This window comes from Fukomys damarensis, unplaced genomic scaffold (assembly GCF_012274545.1).
Source record: "Fukomys damarensis isolate Sample0158 unplaced genomic scaffold, DMR_v1.0_HiC HiC_scaffold_35, whole genome shotgun sequence".
Classification (NCBI taxonomy): Eukaryota; Metazoa; Chordata; class Mammalia; order Rodentia; family Bathyergidae; genus Fukomys; species Fukomys damarensis.
Genome location: NW_022900947.1, coordinates 31586269 through 31612503, shown reverse-complemented (window position 1 = coordinate 31612503; position 26235 = coordinate 31586269). Strand labels below are relative to the sequence as shown.

The following is a 26235-nucleotide window of genomic DNA, read 5'->3' as shown; positions in this document are numbered from 1 at the left end:
CAAGCCACTCACCCCGACTGCAGTGGCTGTGCTATATGAAATAGCATCAAGTGTTTTCCTGCCGTGTGACCGCTACACTTTTCCTTCCACTAGCAATGCTGTTCCTTGTGCCTTCGCACAGCAAGTCCATCTAGTTGTTTCCCCAGAGACCTTCCAGGCCATCTTCTTTCGACAGCCCACTTGGTCCTCAAACATGGCTGATCACATTGCCCAGTTTACCTCTTTCATCTACTGCTGTATTCCCAGCTTCTAGATAATGGATTGAAAGCCTTCAGGAGGATGAAAGAATGAGTAGATGCATCTGAGTAATTGCATATACACATCATATTTTTTATTCTATACCAAGTGGTTAGATGGAGCTTGATGGAGAACAATGACTGCCTTTTGCATTTTCTCTGGGCCAGCAGAACTATTAGAAATTTAAATTCTTGGGCCCACTGCAGACACTCTGAGCCAGAAATTCTGGGGGTGACCCCAGGTTGCCAGGTGTCTGATGCTGATAGATCCCTCCCCTCTGCCATGTGTGCAAGGTCCTGTCTGTCCTAATTACCTCTGCACCCCCAGCTCAGAAACAGAGCCTGGTCCAAAATGGACAGGAAATACTTGTGGAAGGCATTTAATCCATCTTCGTCTTCCTGCCCTGGGCCTTGCTCACTGAGGAAGGGGGTGATGCCATTCTGAGACAAGTGGGAAATAAATCTTCATGCTTTGCACTACTGACCTTGCTAAATACAGACTCCCAACTCACCCAGTTCTCCTTCCTGCACCCTCTGCAGCAGCTGAGGAAATTTCCAGAGCTGCTGGATACTAATGAGTTTCTGTCTGACCCTTTGGAGTCCTAGGAGAGAGAGATTAGAGACAAGTTCTGTCCTCACACAAGCTGTCCAGCTGGCAGACCCTGGAGGAAGCCAGGGTGGAGCTAGGTCCTCAGAGCTGGTGGTGGGTTCTTGCTGCTCACAGATGGGTCCCTTGTTCCTACACTGAGTATTGCTTTTGGTCTGAGAGGCTCCCAGCACAAGAGGGACTTTGTGAGGCTCTCAGCCTTGCTATTTTTACTCTCTGACTTCCAGGCTCTGCTTCCTGTTCCCTCCAAAAAAAAAAAAGAAAAGAAAAACCACAAACAAGGAAGGACTGAAAGGCCACTTGAAAGACACCTGTGGCTCCCTCCACTGACCCTTGTCAGCTCGAGACAGCACCTTCAGTGAGATGCAGTGATGACTGCAGACCAGAAATTGGGAGGAAGCATCTTCAGTTCAAGCTTGGGTTGGGAGAGAAGGAGGAGAAACAGGAAGGGATCAGCCTGCACAGTGTACCTGAGGGTAGATCTGGTCTCTCAGCTTCTAGCTGGAGGGATTTGCCAAGCCCTGGCCAGCTGTAGTGCCTAGCCAGCCTTATGAAAGGTCCAGGAGAGAGAGGCACACGAGAGAGAGAGCCACACAGCCTGCCGTGGAAGTGTACCTATGTCACTGGACCCATAGTGCCAGGGTGGCTCGGGGCCATTGTTTAATACCTACTTGACCTTGGTGAAGTCGGCTGCTGGACTTATAATTTCAGCCTTGCAGTCATTGCTTTGCTTTGGATTTTGTTTTTATTCCTGTTTACACATTTTATTTTTTCCCCAGGCTGTCTATAGTGGTTGTCCTTCAGGTCTCTGAAAAACTAAAATCAACTTCTGCTTCAGAACAGCTGTCCTCCTTGGCTTTATACCTATCTGCTGCCTTCTCTGAGCCTTAGAAATGGGTTAACAGTGGTGCCTCTTTCCTGGGGCTGTGAATGCCCCTTGTGTCCCTGCATTGATGGGTGTGTGATGTGCCTGGCGAGCCTCAGTGTCCTTTTATTGTCAGTAGTTTTTATAATATCACAGCAGCAGAATGGCCCTTGGTTTTCAGCCCCGACAGTCCTGGATCCAGCCTTGCCTTCCAGCTGGGATTGATGTGAGCATGAATTGTGGCAGTGTAGGAAAATGTTCTGTCCTTCATGAGTGGGGAATTGTTTTTTCTAATGAAAGCCCCAGACCCAAATTATGAAATATTTTTCACTTCATCATTTTGGGGATGGGGGAGAAGGAAAGGAAAGAAAAAAGAAGGAGGAAGGGAAACAAGGGAGGGGGGAATAGACATATAGTTTAACAAATAATTACAAAGTGAACATGCATTCTCCACCACCAAAGTCAAGAAAGAAAACATTTCTTATATCACAGAAGCCCTGGATATACCTTTTCTGATCAATTCTCTTCTCTCTTCTCAACCCCCACTTTCAGATATTTGTTAGTCTGTATTTTTTTTATAGCTGCATTCTTGCATTTCTTTATAGTTTTCTGTTTCTGTTACCGGCTATGTTTATATCCCTAAGTAATGTAATTTAGTTTTTAAACTATATGAATGGAAGTGTAGCACATATGCTGTCTTTCGTTTTCCTTTGTTTCATCAGTGGTGTATTTGTGAAATTCATACATGTTGTTGTGTGCACCTGTACTTGGCTCATTTTTGTTATTTATTTATTCGGCTGTAATTTATTTATTCATTCTGCTATGAATGGTTGTCTGGCTCATTTTGAGGTTTTGGCTCTTTTAATCATATTCTTATGACTTCAACACATCAGCTCTCCAGGATATATTCTGTGTGTGGACTTGCTGGGTCATAGAGATATCTTCAGTTGTGCTAAGAACTGTACTCCTATTTTATTTTCAAAGTGATTATCTCAAATTACCCTTCTGTGAGCAGCATATACAAGTTCTCATTGTTTTAAATGCCCACTAATAACTGAAATTACAATACTTTTAATTTTTGCTGCGCTGGTGGATATGTAAGGTTATCTATTATATTGTGACTTGAGGTGTTTTTAAATATCCTAGGGCTTTCTGCGGATTTTGTTATTCCAACGAAATCTCAGTGTGAACTTAGCATATAAACCAGATAAAAGTGGGTAGGTTTGGTTCAGGATAGAACAACCCAGTTCCTGCCAGCCCAGCATGAAGCCTCTTTTCTGCTGCCCTCAAGCTACCTCCCCAGGCATCCAAACCTGAAATGCACTGTCCTTGGTCTGGCATGATTTCATGTGCTGATGCTGCATGTAGGTATTCTTTACACATGCCAGCGCCCTACCAGTAAAGACAGCTCAGCCCTAGGACCCCCTTACCCTGGAAGTGGTAACTAGGAGCTTCTGTGTGACCTTTCTGTAGCCCCAGAACTTCTTGTGTGTGAGCACTAGAATATGGGGTAAAGGAACTCACTTGCTAGCCCTTCCAGCTTAATTCCTAAAGCATATATTTTACCTCTCCTCTCCCTGTTGAGATGCTGAGAACAAAATAGCAAAAACGACCTCTCCACCGCCTCAAAAAAGGACAGGAAACAAAAGCATAAACACATGTAGTTAGAGTTGTCTGCAAAATCTGGTTAACTTGAAATTATAGAATCATGCTTAATTTTCCCATGGGGGGATTCGTCATAATTTGAGACTAGTGGCAGTTTTGCCTCTGGCAAATGTAAATGAGAAAAGTGGATGCTGGAATGCCAGACAACTGCAAGAATGAGCACCTGTGCTCTTGGTCTTAATCAGCCTCTTTGTCTATGCCCCTTTTTCTTCTTGTGGCTAGAACAGCTCTGTGATGCCTGCCCACATGATACAGTGACATTTGCACATATCAAGGCCCACACATGTTCTCATTTGAACTGTGGTAAAGCTATCTGATCGCTTTTTATAGGCCATTTAGAAAAAGGTTGAACCCTTAGAATAAAGTGATGCTCAGGATGAGAACTCAAGTTTTAGTTTTTCTTTCTGGCTATGCTGCTACAGCTGCTTGTGAATCTTCTCTGATTACCTCTACATATAGGAAATTTTTTTCTGTTGCCTCTCTTCTCTAGCACTTTTATCTGTTTCATATTCAATTCAAAGAAGGCCAAGAGTAAGATTTTTATTTATTTTTCGCTCATTGAGTTTATTGGTACATTTTGGGTATACAGTACAGTTACATTCATCATTGGGAGTTTGTACCATTACATGGCAGGTCTTGGTTCTTATTTCTTCCCCTTGTCCCTTCCCTACCTTCACCCCCTCCTCCCCTCTCCTTTTACAAACACTTTATTTCCATTTTTTCATTTTCTCACATATTTTTCCCTTATTACCTTTCCCCTACCCATCCCACTTTCCCTACACCTTTAGCCTCTTTCTTCCTATTTCACATTGTCAATTATATCACTAGGATCGTATGTACTATTATAGTTTATTCACACCAGAGAAACTATTCAGTATTTATACGTGTGACTTATTTATTTCACTTAGGAGTATATCCTCAATATGTATCCATTTTCCTATGAATGAATCTAACAAGAGTAAGATTTTTAAAAGCAACTAGTTATTCAGTAAACTGATAAAAAATTGAAATACACCAGGTGTGACTGAAATTGTCCAGTGGATGTGTTTTATTTTGTACCCACAGTGCAATTCAGGTGCATTTGGATTTTGAACACTTGCTTTTTTGCTGTACTCCCCACCATTCTTTCTTGTCTCTCACAACCATCACTGCATGAATTACATTTCTGGCCTGTTCTTAGAATCAGACTGGTTCCCTTATTGATTCCAAGACCTTTCCAGTGTGCTCTCCCTGGGAATGTTCTGTGTGCAGTTTAGAATCCTTGAATATTAGAAAAGACATTACTGCTTTGTGGATGTTTACAGTCAATATAAATATTATCATTTATAGAAAGTAGTTACAGAAAATTATACTCATAGCTGGGAATGATATATTATGCTAGTCAGTAAATCTTACTAATTTACAAAAGGATGCAATAGATCCCATGTATAACCATGTGAAATTTTCATGGGTAGTTGATTCTGGTTCATATATTAGCTTTTTCATCAGGTTCATGGACATGTGGGATGACTTGATAATAAGGCCTTTATGTCCATATTCCAAGTGTCAACGTGCTTTCCCAGTCCTTCCCATGTTTTGTTCTTTTCTTCATCACCCTTATACCATACCTTGCATCCACAGGATGGTTTAATTTGTCTCATTTAGCCTGTGTCTGTAAGGTTTGCCCAGTGATTGGTACTAAAATTGGAAGGCTATTTTCTCCTTTGATAAAACCTTTTCTTTTTTCCATTTCTCAGCAGATATCTGGAGTGATCACTCATTTCACACAGATCCGGATCTTCCGCCTGGCTGGAAAAGAATCAGTGACATTGCTGGTACCTATTACTGGCACATCCCAACAGGAACTACTCAGTGGGAGCGGCCTGTCACCATCCCAGCATCCTTTTACAAACACTTTATTTCCATTTTTTCATTTTCTCACATATTTTTCCCTTATTACCTTTCCCCTACCCATCCCACTTTCCCTACACCTTTAGCCTCTTTCTTCCTATTTCACATTGTCAATTATATCACTAGGATCGTATGTACTATTATAGTTTATTCACACCAGAGAAACTATTCAGTATTTATACGTGTGACTTATTTATTTCACTTAGGAGTATATCCTCAATATGTATCCATTTTCCTATGAATGAATCTAACAAGAGTAAGATTTTTAAAAGCAACTAGTTATTCAGTAAACTGATAAAAAATTGAAATACACCAGGTGTGACTGAAATTGTCCAGTGGATGTGTTTTATTTTGTACCCACAGTGCAATTCAGGTGCATTTGGATTTTGAACACTTGCTTTTTTGCTGTACTCCCCACCATTCTTTCTTGTCTCTCACAACCATCACTGCATGAATTACATTTCTGGCCTGTTCTTAGAATCAGACTGGTTCCCTTATTGATTCCAAGACCTTTCCAGTGTGCTCTCCCTGGGAATGTTCTGTGTGCAGTTTAGAATCCTTGAATATTAGAAAAGACATTACTGCTTTGTGGATGTTTACAGTCAATATAAATATTATCATTTATAGAAAGTAGTTACAGAAAATTATACTCATAGCTGGGAATGATATATTATGCTAGTCAGTAAATCTTACTAATTTACAAAAGGATGCAATAGATCCCATGTATAACCATGTGAAATTTTCATGGGTAGTTGATTCTGGTTCATATATTAGCTTTTTCATCAGGTTCATGGACATGTGGGATGACTTGATAATAAGGCCTTTATGTCCATATTCCAAGTGTCAACGTGCTTTCCCAGTCCTTCCCATGTTTTGTTCTTTTCTTCATCACCCTTATACCATACCTTGCATCCACAGGATGGTTTAATTTGTCTCATTTAGCCTGTGTCTGTAAGGTTTGCCCAGTGATTGGTACTAAAATTGGAAGGCTATTTTCTCCTTTGATAAAACCTTTTCTTTTTTCCATTTCTCAGCAGATATCTGGAGTGATCACTCATTTCACACAGATCCGGATCTTCCGCCTGGCTGGAAAAGAATCAGTGACATTGCTGGTACCTATTACTGGCACATCCCAACAGGAACTACTCAGTGGGAGCGGCCTGTCACCATCCCAGCAGATCTTCAGGGTTCTAGGAAAGGGTCTCTTAGCTCTGTAACGCCATCTCCCACCCCAGAGAATGAGGTAAAATGGAATGTCTTTTTACCAGCTTACTAGAGTAGATGTAACTTGTGATTTCTCTTTAGACTAGTTGCTTCTGCCCCAACAGGTCATTGAGGTAAGTTTTTTGACTGTCATGCATGCTGCATTTGAAATATCAGTAATGCTTCCTCTTGGTAAATAGTGTTAATAACCATCTTTCAGGGGCATTTTCCTTTTTAATGGCTTTTGGTCTCTTGAAACACCGTTCTAGGTACAAAAAGCAAGAGGGACTGATTAATGAGAAGTAGTTAAGATCCCCTAAGGTTCCCAGAGGCAGTAATTTGCTCTGCACGTACCATTTCATGGTGCTAGTTCAATAAAATATTTACATGCAGAAGAATGTCTCTCAGCCAGGCATGTTGTAATTACCGTGTATCTTATTAGCCTTGGGTTCTTTTGCTAGCATGGAGAAGTATCTGCAAGAATAACCCTTGAGAGCCCCGAAATGCTTAATTTCTATTTAAAAAGGTTCTGTTTATTTAGCAGAAGTGACATTATTTTAGAAATAATTAGCAGCATAAATTTGTGCTGTCCCCAAGGAAGAAGTCTGGGTGTTTAAACAAAGAATTGAGACATTGAAGCAGTCCATTGTGGTACATAGTAATATGAAGATTCCTGCAGTGAACCTTTGTAAATCCTGATAACAGGATATTCAGGATATTAGTTGGGAAAAGTCACAATTAAATGATTTTTTTTTTTTAAAAGAAAAGTGGTTTCTCTATTACCTGGGCATTTCTGCCTTTTTCTGATGCCAGCTTCTGTTCTGTAGACAGCCTCATTTCCCTTCAGTTTGAGGGCATGGAGTCCATTGGAGCTGTATCTCTAACCTGCAGGGCTTCTCTGTTTGCAACTGTTACCCCCCTTCCTGTGTTTAAAAGTAGACAGCATCTTGTTCTGACTCTTCAATTACTTACACTTCTCTGGGAAGCCGTGAGACCTACTGTAAAATCACATTCGTGCTGTTATAGGTCACCACGTCGGCTGCAGCCTTCGCTCTCCATCTTCAGAGTGATGGGTCAGAGTTAAACCCTCATTCATAGACCAGGCCTTGATTGGTCTGTACTTTGCTCTGATCGTCCAGCATATACTTCAATACCACGGCACCACATACATTGGATTTTGTTGCTTATTACTGGACAATTTTGGTAATTTTCTTAATGAAGCATAATATTCCTACTCTCTTGGCAATTTCCATTTGGTGATTATCTTGGGTTACGTGTACTGGAGGTAAAGATAAACTGACACAGCCCCAGTCCTTGAGCAGCTTGGCATGGAGGCAAGTCACATGCAGCTGCAGCCCAGATTCACCCTTGGATTCCCCCTGCCCCACAGGGGTCACCCAGGAGTGGAGCTGCCAGGGCCAATCTCTTTTCTCACCCCAGGAAGACTTGCTTTTCTTTCCTGGGCATTACTTTTCTCAGTATCTCTATTAGGGTCTTTCTCCACTAGAACTTTGTCCCCGATCATTTAATTGTGTTCACTGAATTAGAGAATGACGGGGTAGCAAAGAGTCATCTGGAACCAGCATCCATACTGTTACAGATGGGGAAACCGAGGCATAGAGGAGTCAGTGACCAGAGGTGGCATGGTCACTGGATTCAGAGTTCATGAATCCTACTCTAGACTTCAACCTATTCTGTCTCCCTACCTTTGAGGTGCGGTATCTATCCCAGGCAGGAGTCCTGAGACAACACAGACACAGAAAGCTTAAGGAGCATGCATTAGATCACAGAGCTAGTCAATGCTGGATTCAGGTCTACTGATCCCAGCTTCCACCCTGAGCTTCACCAAATATAGGAAGAGGCTTAGAGATGCTTGGATCTCCTCATCTCCTGCCAAGGGGAGGTTGTGCATTATGCAAAGCCTTCTAAAAAATGACTTCTCTTAATAACAATGTCTCAGGTGCAAATGACAGCTGAAGAGAAATGATTATTTCTCTAACACCATTTCTTCAATCCCTAAATAGAATCTATTTCAACTAATTTTGAAACATGACAGAAAGCAAAATGTTAAGGATGAGAAGAAATCTGTAATATGTCATGTTAGAAATGCATATTTTATTCAAGCCTTTTCCTGAGCTGGCTTGAAAAAAAAATCAAGTAAATAATTGCCAAATCTGTTGACTTCACAAAAATTTAATACCGAAGACTTCCTTACAGTTTGAAAATTTTACATTTCATGTTCCAAAGTTCACTTGGGAAGTGTTAAACACAGTGGGTAATGTTTCTCCCGCACATGCCAGCAGTCTTTTTGAAAGTTTATAAACTGGCCAGGAAGCATTTGCTGCTGAAACTTGGCACACAGTAATCCTTCCCCTAAACCATTTATTTGTTCCAAATTACTTGGATATCAGATTTTAGAGTAAAGATAGAGCCATACAAAATATTTTCATGAATAACTATTGGCTGGTGGCAAAATCCCACAATCTTTTCCAGTGAAGATATTTTGCAGTTCCTCAAGAAGAGAGTATAGAAAAATATAGGTCTGGAACTAGGGCAAGTAAACTGATTCTCAGAACTGGGGTCTCATCTTGATCATAAATGACTCTGGTCTTGTTGAAGTGCTCATGGTCTCTAAGCCCTGAGCAGTTGCCTCCCCGGGAGGGGCAGAACATAATTGCCTTAGAACCTGTGTGTGTTTCCATGTCCACTTAGACATCACACAACATTGGAAAAGATCATTCGCTGAACTTCTGGACTCACTCGAGTAATCATGGCATTTCAGAGATGGAGAAAGAACCTTATAGAAGGGCCTTGTGAGCTGGTAGCAACCAGCTTGTAGAATACACTGATTCTTTGGTTCCATCTCAGGCTACTGAGACAGATGCTCTGGGAGCAGGGGCTTGGGATATACCTTTACGCAGCTTTTCAGGGGATTTGATGCTGAATATGACAGCAGTATGTATCACTTTATCACCCAGCATCTCCCAAAAACTGTTGCTTTCATCTCTGTACTCTGGATGCTCTTTATTCTGACACACCCTTTCATAGCATTGTTATTTGGGCATGTCAGTCTCGCTCCAGAAGGCTCCTTGGGGCTTGGGACCTGGTGCATTCATCTTGCATCGCCAGCCCTGGTGTGGTTGCCGGTACCTGGTGAAGCTCATGAGGTGTGTGCTGAATGAGGGAGAAGCCAGCCTCGTAACTGAGGGACCTGTTAGTGGATTTGCTGTGGCAGCAGAACTAGCACTAGAGCCCTAGATCTCTTGCTGTTCATGGAGAATTTAATTGCACAAGCCTTTGTCAGTCTTATCATTCTTATTTTTTAAAAAATTCTGAGTTGTGTTTGTATGAGAAATCATAATGCTATACAGTGGTCCCCCTTATCTGATAGGGATACATCCTAAGACCCTGTAGTGTCCTTGTGAAATCCAAGGTAGTACCATACCAGCTGTGTACCATACCAGCACGACAGGGGTGAGCAGGAGTGCTACTAAGTTATTGACATGTGAGAATTATATACAGCGTGCATTTGCTGGACAAAGAATGACTTGCTTCCCAGGAAGGATGGAGGAGGACAGCAAGAGATTTCATTATGCTACTCAGAATGAGGCACAATTTAAAATGTATGAATCGTTTATTCTGTTATTTCCCATTTAACTGTTGGATTGTAGTTGAGAATTGAAACTGCAGAAAGCAAAACCATGAATAAGAGAGACTGCTGTACTTTCTAATAGCATTACATCCATGAAAAACAGAGAGTGCTTCAAAAAGAAGGAAAAGGGCGATTTAGCTCAGTGGTTCTGCTACCTGCCTTGCAGATGCAAGGACCTGAGTTTGATCCCTGGTACCAAAAAAAAAGAAGGAAAAGATAGGCACATATAACTATACAAAGCACTCCTTCATTCTGCCTGTCTATTCCTTAGACTTCCATATTCCAGGTTTTATGCCATTTCTGTTGAGGCCACATTTGTCCAGGCTCAAGTCTTGATGGAACAGGATAAAAAAGTATGATTCAAATGCTTCATAAACATCAAACTGCTTCCTGCATGGAAAAAAAGAGTAGTTGACAAGGACACAGTCATCTGTGGGGCACCTTTGGGCAGCCAGTTCCTGTGCTAAGGTTGACCGACCTCTGTTACTTTGCTGTGTCTTCATTTGGAGGGGTGGTCTTCTTGGCCCTGTTTATATGTGAGGGAACCACAGCAGATGACAAGAGTTAATAGGATTGGGGCCCTGGCTTTGCCTTGGGCTGTGCTGGCTTTAGAGCTCCAGAGGTGCATCACAGAGGTGATGCAGAGACAGCCTCTACCCAGGCCCCTGGAGAATGTGCCAGTGCTTTCCCCTCTCTCTCTGCTGCTTCTCAGGTTCTGCCTGGTCTGTCTCCATTTCTGGTTTGCATTTTTATACCACTTCTCAGAGACTTTCTTAGCATCCTAAGAAAAGTTTGTTTTGTGCTTCAGTGACAGACTACAGGAGACACCAGGTGAACAGAAATCTATGGGCGCACAGTTATCAAGACTGGGAGTCTAAGCTCATGGGATCACATTGGCAGAGGCCTTCCTGGTGCATCATCTTGGGAGCTGAGAGAAGAGAATGAACATACATCCTCAGCCCTATATTAATTGGCATCAATCCATTCATGAGGGCAGAAGCCCCATGATGTAGCCACTTCTGTAGGCCCCGTCTCCCTACACTGCTGCATCAAGGGCTGTTTCTCACCTGCCTTTTGGGGGGCTGCGTTCATACCACAGCATAACCGAAAGAAAATTCCCTCATAGGACTTCCCAGCCCCCGAGACACCTCGAGGACACTTTGTCAACATTGCAAGGCCTTACTCTGGTCTTAGCCTGTTCTGTCAGGGTAATACCTAATATTTGTATAATTTGTAGAATTGCTTTCTAAGAATCCAGAGGAGAAATATGGAAGAGGCAGTCATTAGAAACCCAGGTTGTATGGCGACTTCCTTAGTGGGTCCACCCTTGCAGGGCCTTCGTGTGGTGCTGAAGGGTGATGAAGGGGGCCATGTTCCGGGCCCCGGGGCCGCCTTCCCACACGTGCCAGATTCACTGCTGTCAGTGCTGAGGCTCCAAGGCTTTCCCACAACTGAGCTTGATGGCCGTGTCCCGAGTAAGGGATTCTGCACCCTGGGCCAGGTCAGGACAAGCATGGGGCAACTGTGTCCCCAGTGATGACTCTGGCACCATAGCATGGCTTGGCCCAGGGCTTGGGCATCATCTCCTGGAAGGTCAGCAGTTGGGAGGTTGTTGCCCAGGGAAGATGGTCTCTGTCCACTGCTGCCCCACTCCCTGGTCGTTGTCTTTTCTTACTTGAAGCACATGGTTTCACCTATCTTTTCCTCTTTTGTTGCTATCTCTTCATCTCTTCCTTTATCTCTCCTACCCCACTACCAAGACTATAGGTCAGGGTGGCTACACATTCTGTAGAACCAAAAAGAATCTCTTGGTTGTTTGTTTTTTTTTTAATTTGTTAGCTAAAATTATTATAAATGTAAATATCTCCTGGAAGGTCAGCAGTTGGGAGGTTGTTGCCCAGGGAAGATGGTCTCTGTCCACTGCTGCCCCACTCCCTGGTCGTTGTCTTTTCTTACTTGAAGCACATGGTTTCACCTATCTTTTCCTCTTTTGTTGCTATCTCTTCATCTCTTCCTTTATCTCTCCTACCCCACTACCAAGACTATAGGTCAGGGTGGCTACACATTCTGTAACACCAAAAAGAATCTCTTGGTTGTTTGTTTTTTTTTAATTTGTTAGCTAAAATTATTAACTAAATGTAAAAATTATTCTCTCTTAAAAACAATTAGATGACTAGACTCTGTAGATTTAATCTTTAAGACACAGTGTTTTTTTTCCTTTATTGACTTTCATCACAAAAAAAGAAAAGAATTTTGGTCACATATTAGGGAGAAAATTTTTCATCTTTGTTGTAAATGAATGTTCTTAAATGTAGGATGTAGGAGGGGAAAATAAAAAGATCTATAGCCCAGTCCTAACATACCTAATGCCAGTTTCCATTTTTCCTTACTTGAGTTTTATAGTAAAACATCTTCTTACAACTGCCCATGTTATTGTAAGGTTTTGCAAATTCTCTGTGTAGGACCTTTGTTTATTTAAATATGTGAAAGGTGGTTGTTGGCAGGTGGCCACCTCTTGCTCCATGAGGGCTGGGTGCCAATGGTCCTAAACCTGTAATCATCTTCACTTTTCAGAGACTCTTGTGTCCAAGGAGCAGATATATTTAAAAAAGTAAAAACTCGCACAAGCACAGAGCCCTGTTTTTGTTAAGTGCTGAAGCTTTTCTGGACTCTGGTTTTAGAAAATACTCTTCATTTGACCTCTCCAGTCCCAGCACAGAGCCCTTCTTGAATGATTGCTTATTTCAGGTTGCTTTAGTAGATACCTCTCCTTTTCTTTAATCTTTCTTTAAATGTTTATATGCACAGTTATCTCAAGTGTCCCTAGTTCATTATCTCATAGCCTTTTTCAGAGTTCAGCTTAGATGAGAAACAGATGTTGCTCCCCTGCAAAACAAGGGTGACAGTTTTGAACCACACTGGCTTATTTTCTGCTTTAAAAAAGAACTTCTAACTTGATAATTTATTTTGTACTTGATATTTTAGGTTTTTATCATGAGTCCTTATTAGAACCACTGCAATGGTGGCTAAACCTTTTCCCTGATCACTGAGCCTTCTGAAAGCACAATGGTCATCTCTTCCCTAGGAAACACCCATGCCCAAGACCCTATCCTTGTGTCGCAGGCTCACAGGTCCCCTGAGCTAACAGGCTGAGCTGGGCTTTAAACAGACCAGACCCTACTTTAAGGGAGAGAGCAAAGGGGTTGGGCAGCATTCCATCCCTTTTAGTCCTTAAAAGAGATTATTTTTAAAAATAAGTGTAGTGATCTGAGTTCTTTTGTATTTTGAACACTGCAGTCTGGGTGCCCCGTAGAAGAGAGCAAGCCCCACCTGTGTGGTAATGATAAGGGATCTCATTCATGATACTTTTACCTCATCGAATAGTTGTATCTTTTCACACATGGGACACTGGAACTTCAGTTCATCTGCTCTTAGCAGCTTACAAATTATATAAATGTAAATAAAGGTTCTAGGTTAGCATTTACTTCTCATTTTCAAAGACCTTTGGTTGAAAAGTGCCCTTTGTTGATCTGTTACCATAGAAAAGATACTTGCCTAAAGAGTCAGTAGACCATCACAGAATTTTATTAATTTATTTTTGCAAATATTAGATGAAAAATATTGGACTATTCCCTTGTTATAATAGAAAGAAAAGACTTCACCTCTTTGTCTCTTGGACAGAAGTTGTTTAGATGCAAAGATCTATTGCAGGAGCTCTTCTATGAGGGAAGGCTCCATGTTTTTGTGATTATGTTTAGGAAATCATTTTGTTCCCAGATATTAATGTCTGAAGAGGCTTGTGTAACAAAGTAATGGCACTGCTTATGAATTAGAGAAATTTACCTTACATTGTTTGAGGCCATTTCTTTGCTGGGTTACATAAACTTCATCAATGTGTCAATGTCAGTCTCTACTTCTTACTAACCTCTCTCCTCTGTCTTTTTCTTTAAGTGACAATAATTTGTCCTTAGCCAGATTTTTGTGCCCTTCACAAAGAGCATTCCCTCAGTTTCTAAACAGCACGATGTCACCCCTATTTCACCCCCATCTTTAGAAAACCCTCGTATTTGATGGAAAGGGGGAGGGGTTCCTATGGAATAGTTATACTAGGGATTTAATGCTTGGAAGCCTTTAAGACCACATTTAACAAATAACTTCACTGTCTGCTTCTAACAGTGTTCAGTCATTTGTTGTGGTAAGTAATGAATGTACCATCTCTCCTCCTGCCCCACCTTCAGGTGATAAGCTAGTCTTAGAGCGAACTAACAAGTTGCTGTTAGAGTTAATTTGTTCCCTAACCCATCCTGTGAATATCAATGCTAACAACAGTGTCTTGTGTTTTTTTCCCCTTTTTCTGTTAAATCAATGTGCTTTTTTCCTATGTGAATAATTATATGTCTAGAAACAGCCATGGAGTGATTTTGCTGTTCTGAATGGGGGAAAGATTAATAGTGACATTTGGAAGGCAAGTATATTGTCAGATTTTAGATCGTTTAATATTTTGTTCCTTTCTGCATGGCTGTGGCTGTCTATTTTTCTCCTTCGTGAATATCGTGCATTCTGCAGGGACGGAGTGAGGGGGCTTCTGGCTGGGGGCGTGCAGCTCACACTTGTGTTGCCCTTTTCCATATCTCCCACTGTGAGTGACCTGAAGCTGATCGCCCCAGGTCCCCTGTTGGCCTGTGAGAGCAGCCGCTTGTGCACCGAACCAGCCTCCTGCAGCCCTTGCATGCCTTTTCCCGCCTAAGCTCCCACACAATCTCTGCCTCTGTTTGGGGGCCTTTGCTCCCCTTTGATATTTGAGACAATGTAACGAGCCCCCTTCCCTTACTGCGCATTAACAAGGATCTGTCTTCCTTTAGGATTTGCATGCAGCCACAGTTAACCCAGATCCTAGTTTAAAAGAATTTGAAGGAGCAACACTACGCTATGCATCTCTGAAACTCAGGTAGGGTGCTGGAAACATCCCAAGCGTGTGGCTTTTGCTGTTCATATTTGCCATAGAAATCTAAGACCGGTTTTCTGTTTTTCGTTCTAGAAATGCCCCTCATGCTGACGATGATGATTCTTGTAGTATCAACAGTGACCCAGAAGCCAAGGTTTGTAACACTCTTGCTTTCAGCAACCAGGTTATTATATTCTTGCATTAGAGTAATGGTTTTGGATAGTGGCCCAATTTTTACAAACCATCAACTCAGAGCCACTTAATAAGTAATTAACCCTTGATCTTCTCTCTTTCTTAATCTCCCAGACACTTTAAGAAAATTCCTAAGCCAAGTTAGGTTTGAGATATTTCTGTAACCATCACGACAGCCTGTATCTCACTACATCAGTTCTTTGCACAGTGTAGTAAATTAAAATTGCTGCTCAAACAGATGGGCTTCAGAAGCTTTTAGACATAGCCAACTCTGCCTTATAGAGCCATGGGAGTGGCAGCACAATAGGCAGGTGGGAAACTCTGCTCCTTCTGCTGGAGCAGCCTCTGCTAGGTGAAATGGGTTGAGGATACTGTTGTATGATAAAAATGGAAGGCTGGCATCTGTGTTTTATATTTCTGGGCTTGGTGGGAAACCATCATCAGCAGTGCAGTTGTTGACCACCACATGCTCAGATAGGTCCCTTGCATGGGGTTTAATGCTACATAGTCGCTGTCTTAAAATTTTTAATCATTTGACTCAAATTTGTGTTTTATAACTGGAGTCCAGTGGAACGATGGAGCAAGCGGGAAATCCTGCCACCTCCCTGCCTACCTCCTCTCCCTACTACTAACTCCTGTTCCACAGAGAGAAGGGAATGCTTCCTTACTATGCCACCGAGATTTGTTCTGAATCCCAAAGCAGATCTGTGCCTGGAAATAAAATAGCAGATAGGTTAGTAGATAAGTGGGGATCACTATGCAGGTTCAAAACCTTGGCACCTTTGCCAGGAGTTGCCACCTTGCCACCTGTTCTTTGAGGAGCTCCTGGGGACTCAGCTTCATTCTGGGCTCACCTGGAGAAGATTAGGCCACTCTAGAGCTGTAGCATTCACAACAGACCCTTGGGCTGCTGCTCACAAGCGGGCTTTTGAAGCTAAGTTTTATGGCAGGCAGTGGATGCAGTATAATGGGACGGGAGGCTGTGAATGGTTTGCTTTGCTAGCAGGTGTTTTACAAGGAGGTGGGAGGAGGGAAGAAAAGCAGCACATCAGCCTGTTCTGTGCTATCTGGGGAACACGGGTGTGAAATTGACAAAGATAGGTGAGGGTGCTGGAGTTGGGTGCTGACTGGAAAAGGAGGGCTGCCCTGTGATAGCTCAGCGGGTGCGATGGGGTTCCTCTTCTTTCCTCCTAGTTGTATTGTTTCCTGAGTTCTTTATCAGCTGCCTTTCTGTTGTCTGCGTGTCTACTCCAGCACTATTATGGATTTGTTCCTGTTAATAAGGAGGCTGAGCATCATCATTAATTGCCAAAGCTGTGTCTAGTAAGAAAAAGAAAAACGTTTGTTATGTCATTTGTATTTCTGTCCTACTTTGCCCATTAGACTCACAAAAACAAATCCTTTTTTTGTGTGTGTGAAGTAAAGAAAATATAGGGGGATAATCAGTGTATCAGTCTGGGCTGGAACAATGTAGAAAGGAAAGAAAAAATAGAGAAGAGGAAACATACATACTTTTTCAGATCATAGGATTTGCAGTAACAAGCATTGACCTACAGGTGTGTTTGTGTTAGTTTTTGTTTTGGTTTTGTTTGGAGGGGCACTGGGAATGGGCCCTGTGGATCACAAATGAATGGTCCCCGACTTACAGTTCCTTGACTTTGCAGTGGTGTGGAAGTGATATGTACCCAACAGGAAAATCAGGTTTGAAGCCTAGTCTTTTTCCAGCCTGGTGACAAGCAGCGTGATGCTCTGTCCCTGTGCTGGGCAGCAACAGCAAGCCAAGGCTCCCAGTCAGCCCTGAGACACCATGGACAGCCAAGCGTAATTCATGTTAGAGGTCGGTGGGGGATTGTGACAGTGACAGCATAAACCACCTGTCTGCTCTGACTCGACGCGTGGACTGGACTGTGAGTGGAGCACACGGCCACAGGCTTTTTCAGACCCTTGGGCAGTCATGTCATTTCTACAAGGCTTGTGATCCAAGCTGGGCCTGGCTTAGGAGGAAGTGGGGAATGGAGAGGGGAGAGTCTGCTATTGGTGTGCAGTCTGCTGGCGGGTGTGCAGGCATTGCTGGGCTGCAGGGCACTCTGGCAGGGCAGCTCCTAGGCTTCGCGGTCCGGGGGCCCCAGAGGAGGTGCATGGGGGAAGCCACAGAAAGAAGGTCAGGCTGCTCTTTCATAGTTGCGCCATAGTTCAGAATCTAACAGCTCTAAAGGAGTTATCTTTTTAAACCAGTTTTAGAGAATTTAGTGTAGGTTTAGCATTGACTTCGATGAACCTACTTTGACGGTGGGAAGGTATCGCTTCTTGCTGTTCACTCCTCCTTTGGGGCCCAGAGCTAGCATCTCAGACTGAGAAGTGCAAAGCCTACATTTTCTGAATGCTCAGACTCCTTTGTAGAAGTAAGTTACTTTCTTTAATAACTCTGTACAGTTCTTTCAGCCTGCCAGAACTAAGGAACTGAGTGCCTCTGAAACAAAAAAATAGTCTTTCTTTAAAAATGATATTTATTACTAGGAGGCTGAGGCAGGAGTTCATGCCTAGCCTGAGAAACTTAGTGAGGCCCCTGCCTCAAAATTTAATAATAAAAAAAAGTGCTGAAGATAAAGCTTGCTTAGCATGCATGGGGCGTTAGGTAAAACTCCCCAATACCACAAACACACACACAAGCACACACACACACACACACACACACCCCTCCAAAGGAGCCGAGTACATAACTGAAAGTGTTCTTTGAGCCATCCTAACTTTAATGCCATGAATGTATTTTTTAGTTGATGGCAGTATGTGTGCAAGTTTGTGTGCAATTCTGACTTCTTTATTTTAACTTTTTACTTTGATGTACTTTATAGATGTATAGGAGAGTTAGAAAGATTAAGTTCCCATATGGCCTCTGTCTTACTTTCCCTAATATTAACATCTGCGTACTCATGGTACAGTGAAACTAGATTTTCCACCCACTAATGTCCTTTTTTGGTTCTATAAATCAACCTGGGGTCCTGTGCTGCATGTAGTGAGCTTCTAAAAAATTATGCCACGTCTTTTTTTCCACAGTGCTCAATGTCATTCTTAATTTCATTCTAACATCCCATTTAATCAGTGGCAGCATAACTTGTCTAGGCACCAGTAGCCTTGGGGGCAGTTTCCAGTATTGTACAGCACAGCTACAACTGCATAAAAAGCCGGCTTTTTTTTTCTTTTTTCTTTTAAAGTAGGGCTTTGGTAGAGGTTGCTAAAACTGATATTACCAGTTCCAAATTTACCATTTTTATAGCTTTTATCACTTACTGCAAAATTGCTTCCCAGAAAGCATGTAATCCCATCAGTAATATCCTAGAGTACACCTCCTTACCCACGTGCCAGTTCGTGCTAGCCTCTGTCATTTTTGTTTATTTGTCTTAGTTTGAGTGCATGCGAGCTACTACCCTCTAATATTGAAGCTTCCTCTCCTCCTTTCATCCTCTCCCACTTCTCTCCCGCTTTCTTCCTTCTCATCCTCAGGGCCTCTTGCATGCTAAGCAGTTGCTCCACCACTGAACTGCTACCCCAGCCCTAAAATTTCCTCTTCTTAAGACTGTTGATAAACAGGACATGTCTCATGAAACTCTTTGTCACTTTCCTTGTCACTGGGACAAATTTCTGGCGCTCACCTACACCTTAAAGGAGGAAAGATTTGTTTTGCCTTCCAGTTTCAGAAGTTCTAGCCCTTGCATGGCTAGCTGAGTCCAACGCAGGAAAGTTGTAGGGGAAGGGCCTGGGGGAGGAAAGCTGCTCGTATCATGGTGGTCCGGAAGTGGAAAGGGACAGGGTTGGGGTGGAGCCTGGGCGCGAGAACTTCCACCCATGCCCCCCATGACTCACTCCTAGCAGCAGGTCAGATGCAGAGTCCCTGTGATGCAATCTCCTTCCACAAGCCCTGCCTCTGAGCACAGGAGGCTTTGGGGGACATACAGATCCAAACCATAACACTCTGTTTTTTGTCCATTTCTTGGCTGGGCTTTCCTCTTAATTTTCTATACTTTTTAAACTATGGAAATTGATATGGAAATACCTCAAATAACTAGGATTAGCGGTTCCATTTGACCCAACCATCCCTCTGCTGGGTATCTTTCCAAAAGAATTAAAAGGATTATACCATAGTGATATATGCGCACCCATGTTTATAGTGGCACAGTTTGTAATAGCTAAAACTTGGAAACAGCCCGTTTGCCCATCAGTTGGAGACTGGATAAAGAAGATTTGGTTTTTCTATAAAATACTACTCAGCCGTAAAGAATGAGAAATTAGAGTCATTCATAGGAAAATGGATGTACATTGAGGCTATACTCTTAAGTGAAATAAATGAGTCACAAATATGTAAATAATGAATAGTTTCTCTGGTGTGAAAAACTATAATTGTAAATAAGATCCTAATGGTATAATTGACAATGTGTAATTGGAAGAAAAGGGCTAAAGGTGTAGGGGAAGTGGGAAGGGTAGGGGAAAGGAAATAAGGGAAAAAAAAATACGAGAAAATGAAAAAATGTAAATAAAGTTTTAATAACTAGGGAAGGAAGGAGGGAAGGTGAAGAGAGGGCAGAGGTAAGGGGAAAAAATGAGAACCAAGACCTGTCATGTAAAGGTATAAGATCCCAATGATGAATGTAACTGTACTGTAGACCTAAAATGTACCAGTAAACTCAATGACAAAAAAAAAGAGTTTTTATTTTGGAATAATTTTAGATTTATAGAAAAGTTTCAGAGATACTATTGACTTCCTGTATTGTCTTCTCCCACTTTCCTGGTGTGTTCTTAATGTACATTGAGCCTTTACAATTACAATTGCAACTACTTGCAGTTTGGTTGCAACCAGAATTGTGGAATGAATTCTGTAGCCAGCATCATGAAATGAATTAAGTTTGTGAACCAAAGCACCATTGTATATAAATTTATAAAGTACAAAGTGATTTCTTAATATTATATCATTTATCACCAGAGTTATTTGTCAAAACTAAAAAATTAACATTTGTACAAAACTACAAAAAAGAGACCTTATTCTGATTTCCAGATTTTATTTTCCTGTCCCTTTCTGTCCCAGGATCTAATCCAAGATACCACATTACATGTATTCCTTGTGCCCCTTTAAATTCACAACTATCTGCTATTGTCACCTTAAATGTTTTTCTCTAATCATTTCTTTTCTGTTTGTGTCACTTTCCCAAGGGAAAATGCTTTAAATATTGCTGTATATTCAAACCTCATGTAGATAATTGCCTCTGGTATACCTCATTGATAAGGGTTTGGGTGGCCAGGTAGCTTGCACTTTGAAATTCCCATTATTTTACAATTGGTTCCCTGGGCTCATCCTACTTTATAATCTGGATTTAGCCCTTTTCCCACTGCATGTGGTATATCATTGGCCAAATGCATGATTCACACTAAAATATAATCACATCGTAGAAAAGTTCATGTTTTGAAAAACATATACCAGTTCTTTCTTCCTTTGTTTAACTCTCCTCCGACTTCTGAAGAGGAGATATTCTGTCACCTGGTGGACAGTATTAAAAATGACATTTTAGAGAAACTGGCCACGTTTGATTTGGAGTCTTAGAATTGGTGAGGCTAGATGTGACATTGAAGATGAAAAGCTGAGTCAGTTAGTGGCAGAAAGGCATCGAAGGTGTGTTTCCACCACATTTTACTGTCTTTCAGCAGAATCATTTTCATGATACCTGTGAGAAGCAGTTTTTAGAACATTTTCTTTGAAACACACAATAAAAGAAATGGGTAAGAAAGCTTATATTATCTCACTTGTCACATTCTCTGGGTTTCAACTTCCTCATCTGTAAAGTGTGCATGTCATCATATAGAAGCCACTTCTGGTTCCAGGAAGTTTTAAGATTCCAAATGAATTGTAGCATCCTGATTTATAGCATCCAGGTATGACAGCTCTGTTGTACACGCAAGTCTGGAGAAGGAAAGGGCCTTGAACCAGGGCAGCAGAGACTCAAACACACACACACACTCCACAGGTTCCGTGTGCTGGTCGAGCACTTACCTGCGGTTTTCTTGCAAACACAAAGCATCACAGTTACCTTCCTGTACTATAGATAAGAAACTTATACTTTAAAGAGATTAAACAATTTATTTTGCCACACAGTATGATAAACCCATAGAGTGGGAACTGGTACTCAAACTCCTATACATATGACTCCCAAGCCCAGGACAGTGCTGTGCCCACCTGTCCTGACCTGGTGATTCCTTGGGCTTCAGATCACTTTGGCTGCTTTGAATAGTAGAGTTGCTGGAGGTAGAAATGGGTGAGGGAGTTGGGAGGTCACTGCTTGACAGATTCCTTCAAGTCCTCATCCTGACTCATGTGGTCCAATCCTTTGCAATGCTTTTCAAACTTTACCAAACAGATCTTCCCTAAGTCTGGGGTTGGACAAGTGTTGCATTTCCACTAAGCTCTCCAGTCACAGTGGTGCTGCAGGCCTACAGAGAACATTTTGAATAACCACACTGTATAATGTTGGTTCCTCATCAAAATAAATCATCATTTTTGTGCATTTTCTGCAGGGTATTGACACAGTTTTTCTACATAGTACCTTCTGGTTCTTCTGTGGCTTATTGGCAACCATTCTCAGCTGCATAGAGATTTCTTGTACCTGGGAACTGGAGTTTGTGAAAGCTTCTCTTGTCTCCTTACTCTCCCAGATGGGGGGAAAAAGGAAGAGGTTGATGCCAATCATTTAGTAGTTTGACAGAGGACCTTTCCAAAACAAATGGTGAATGAACATGAGATTCAAATATTCATTCTTCTCTGAACCTTCTTTATCTGAGCCCTCCCTTGGTTCCTATTAGCATAGATTTTCATGAAGTAATTATATTAGCAGGATACTGATGAGATTAGCACTAATAGATAAACAGGAAGTGGTAGGGAGTGTCTTCTCTTTCAGATTTATTTCTGGTCTGTATAGCAAATGCATAATCTTGATGATATAACATTTATATGGGATATAATAGCTGCTTATAGTACTTATATTTGATTTTTATTCATGTAGTTTATATTATTTTTCCAGAAATTCTGATCCATGAGAGAAGTTTGGATTTGATTTACACTGTTGATTCATTAATTGAATCAAAAACATTTATTGACTGCGTAACACTGAAAGAGCACACATGCTTAATGTGTGGTGTAATGGGTAAGAGCATGGGCTCTGCGCCAGGACTGCCTGTGTTCAAAATCAGGCTCTGCTGGTTATTAGCTGGGTGACCCGGGGTAGGTTACATGGCTCAGTGTCCTCGCCTGTAGAATAGGATAATAACAGTCACATAACTATTGAGAACACTGAGTGGGTATATTATAGACATAGGATTCTGTGAGTGCCGAGTGCTTGGAACAGTCCTTAGCACGTGATAAGCAATCATGATGCATCAGCCGTTGTTACTGTTCCTACTGCAGAGGGGAACCGATATGAGCCAGGCAGCGCATGCGCTGTGCTAAGAGCTGACCCTGCCCTGTCCTAAGCGGAGGCGATTCTGGGCATCTACCCTGGCGGGTTGAAAGGGTGGCTCATGTGGTTTCCTAGAAGGGAGTGGCACCCATGCTAGTGACTGTATTTGAATTGTAACAGGATTGGGTGATTCTCCCTTCCTCTGCCCCCATTTCTTTTAAATAAATGACATGCAGAACCTTTGAAAATGTTTTGTATGTATGTGTGCTTACTTTTAGAAAATGCTTTTCAGAACTCATATATTAGGATGAGTTGCATCTGTATTTGTCCAGTACTGTGGATAACACTGTTTCTGCTACCTGTTCATCTCTATTATTTAACAAAATGCATCAAAACTTCGTAGTTTAAGACAGTTTTACTTTGCTCATGACTGAATTTGGGAATGGGAAAGGATTCAGCAATGCAGTTCCTCTGTAACCCACAAGGGGGCAGCTGGGCCTGGAGGATCCACTTCCAAGATGGCTGCTGGTGGCTCAGGGTCCTCAGGTAGCACACCGTCTGCCAGGGCCTCTCATCGTGGCCTGGGCTCCTGGCAGTGTTGCTTTCTGGGTAGGAAGGAGCTCCTGATAAGCCCATGAGTGAGAAAAGGCTCTTAGATATGTTGTTACCTCAGTTCCACCATACTCTGCTGGTCAGACTGCATAATCCAGATCCAAGAGGTGGGGAAATGGACACCAGCTTCTGATGGGAGAGTGGTGCAGTCACAGGCTGGCAACGTCATTATGTTATCTTTGGGAGGCACAGTCCACGTGTAAGTTATTCCTGTGTGTCAGTCATTCACAGTGAATGCCCTTGGTGAAGAGCAGCAGATGTCAACACGGATCCATCAAGAAGGCAGGGCACATTCTGGGCATAGTGGTGCTTGCCTGTAATCTTTGGGAAGTTGAGGCAGGAGGATCACAAGTTTGAACCCAGCCTGGGCAACTCACCGACTTAGCAAGACCCTGCTTTAAAATTTAAAAAGTAAAACAAAAAAGGCTAGGGGTGTAACTCAGCGTGAAGGCCCAAGAAAAGAAAAGAGTCAGAAAGGAAGGAAAAGGAAAGGAATGGAACACGGTGGAACCAGGGCCCAGAGTAAATGATGAGAATATACAGAGGCCTGGCTGAATGACATTTGTCCTCTCCTGCATGGGTTGACGTCCTCTCCGCTTCAGGAAGAGTGGAAGGAAAAAGAGAGCTGCAGTGAGCCATGAAAGCACGCATAGCTGGCCGAGGAAGATCAGGACTGGCAGGCAGGCTTCTGACCCAGCCCACAGGATTTTCACCAAGTGCTGCTGACACTCACAGGGATTGGCTGTGATTTCCCTTCCAAGCCCAGAGGATGGCTCTTGTTTTTCCAAAACTTTTTCCTCTTTATTGGCCAACATAGCCACAAACACAGTGATATGTTCCTGGCAGAACCCCGGCTTCCTTTCCCTTGTTAATGTCTGGTCACTACACGTGCCCAAATGAGTGGTCAAGGGATTGGCAGCCATGTGTGAGCCCCCGAGTTCTGAAGGGCACCATTGAGTGTGTGCATTGTGAGCGAACTGCTGGCAGCTGGGTCTGGTGATGGGCAGATGCCTGGGAAGGCTAATTAAGGAAAGGCAGGATTCTTCCCCGAAGGAACTCGGCAGCAAACAGGTGAGGTGAGGGGCAGCAGCTGGCAGCCGTGGCAGCCCTGGGCGTCCTGACCGTGTCTGAGCAGCAGGTGCATGATCCTGGCCCCACGGAATCCTGGCAGAGAATTCTGGGCCCCGGATAATCTCAGAACTGGGCAGCCTCCCACAGGCCCACGGCAGGTCTTGGTCCTCTAGAAAGGCCTGCTGGTCAGGGCCCATGGTCCTGTACCTAGCTTTCCAAAGCTCCCTGCAAAAGCACCAATACATCCCAGGCATTGTTCTCTTATGCCAGTTACCTGAGAATACAGGATACTGATATTTTGCTAGTAATGAAAACATATCTTTTTTATTTGCAGTGAATAAAATTTGATCCGAAGATAATAGTTCCTCTTACAGGACTATTAGGATAATTTCCTCATCAAGCCATTGCTACAGCCATCTCTGTGTACCACAACACTCCCTTCAAAGCGTGAGGCCCTGTAGCTAAGTCTCAAAAGACAGGGCCTAAGTTCTTCTGCTTCTCGCTCAGTGCTTAGGAAGAAATTGTTTTAGTAGCCAGGCTTCTGGATTTTCAGTCTCTAAACTGACCCCAAAAGCTCTCAACATTTGTCTGCGGTGAGTCCTGCAGTCATTTGGTGGTGTGAGATCCGTCAGCCTAGCAAGGGGAACAGAATACAATAATAAAGCAGAGAAAATGGTAAGACCTTTCAAAACGATGGTTACAGTATGGCTGGAATTTGAAAAGGTGAAGATAATTTGGAACTGCACGTAGAATTTCAGTAGCTTCCTGTTGAAGGTGACTTAGAATTGATTCACTAAGTAGTAACACATAAATAATTTTAGTTGGTATTACGAATCTTCAAAAGTTCACTTCATTAAAACCACATCTTGCTATTGAGCCAACACATTTCTCACTCAAATCTCTAGCCAAACATTGCTTCATTCACCCTCTGCTGTTGGCATAGATCTGAAATGTGTGCCTTCTGCCACTGTCCCTGGATTGGTCAGCAGACTGGCTGCTCAGGGGCCCACCCAACGCCCCTTTATCTATGGTCAGCTCGAATGGTGACTGGTTGGGGGTTATTCTTTCCACTGTGCAGGTGAGGGCATTGGCATTCAGAGAACTTCTGCAACTTTCCTGTTTCCTGCAGTCACAGATATGGTACGTGGATGATGAAACTGAAGCCCACGTTCTTCTCAGTTATAAAATGATAGTGATGGTAGGGGCGGCTCCCTGAGGCACTTAGTGTGGATGGGCTCAGACAGGCAGAGGTGGCGTCAGGACATTGTCAGCAAGCGGCGCCTCCGTCTGCCACCTCCATCAATGCTGGCGGGGAGGTGTGACCCACGCACAGGCTGTCGTCACAGGGGCCCTGGGAGGTACGTTGTCTTCCTTCTGGCTGGCTCAGGGCTCCTCGCTGGCACACAGTGGAGCTGCGATTTGAAGCCCAGCAGTCCGGTTACCTAGAGCACTGATTTGCTGGCTCTTCCTCTTTGTGTAGACCCCCTTCTGGGCCCTGTGCACATTCTTGGTTTGTTCTTCTTATCCCCTCTTACTGTCTTTCTTATTCCTTTACAGGGATCTCTGTGGCGGGCATTCTGTACCATAAGCTCAGGTTCACCTGAGGACAGGCACCTGTTCTAAAGATTAAGAAAAGGGATAAATGTGGTTTGTCATATGTGTATGGTTTGTTTTACTAGCATCCCCACAGAGCTGGCTTTCAGTGAATGACAAAAGAGAAAACAGCCGGAGTTGTTGTCCCAAATGCAAGTCAGGGGCCGGCGGGGTATTTAGCTCAGTGGTTCCGCACCTTGCAAGTGCAAGGACCTGAGTTCCATCCCTGGTACCAAAAAAAAAAAAAAAAAAAAAAAAAAAAAAAAAA

General features: G+C 42.8%; 1 protein-coding gene across 1 annotated transcript in view; it reads left to right on the top strand.

The window, feature by feature from the left end:
• Positions 1 to 26235, top strand: part of Apbb2 (amyloid beta precursor protein binding family B member 2) — a 267412-nt gene that overhangs the window by 158483 nt on the left and 82694 nt on the right. The window contains exons 5-8 of the mRNA XM_033758829.1: positions 6301 to 6506; positions 14521 to 14583; positions 14981 to 15066; positions 15157 to 15217. Of these exons, the coding sequence (XP_033614720.1) occupies positions 6301 to 6506; positions 14521 to 14583; positions 14981 to 15066; positions 15157 to 15217 (416 nt within the window). The remainder of the gene's footprint in view (positions 1 to 6300; positions 6507 to 14520; positions 14584 to 14980; positions 15067 to 15156; positions 15218 to 26235) is intronic.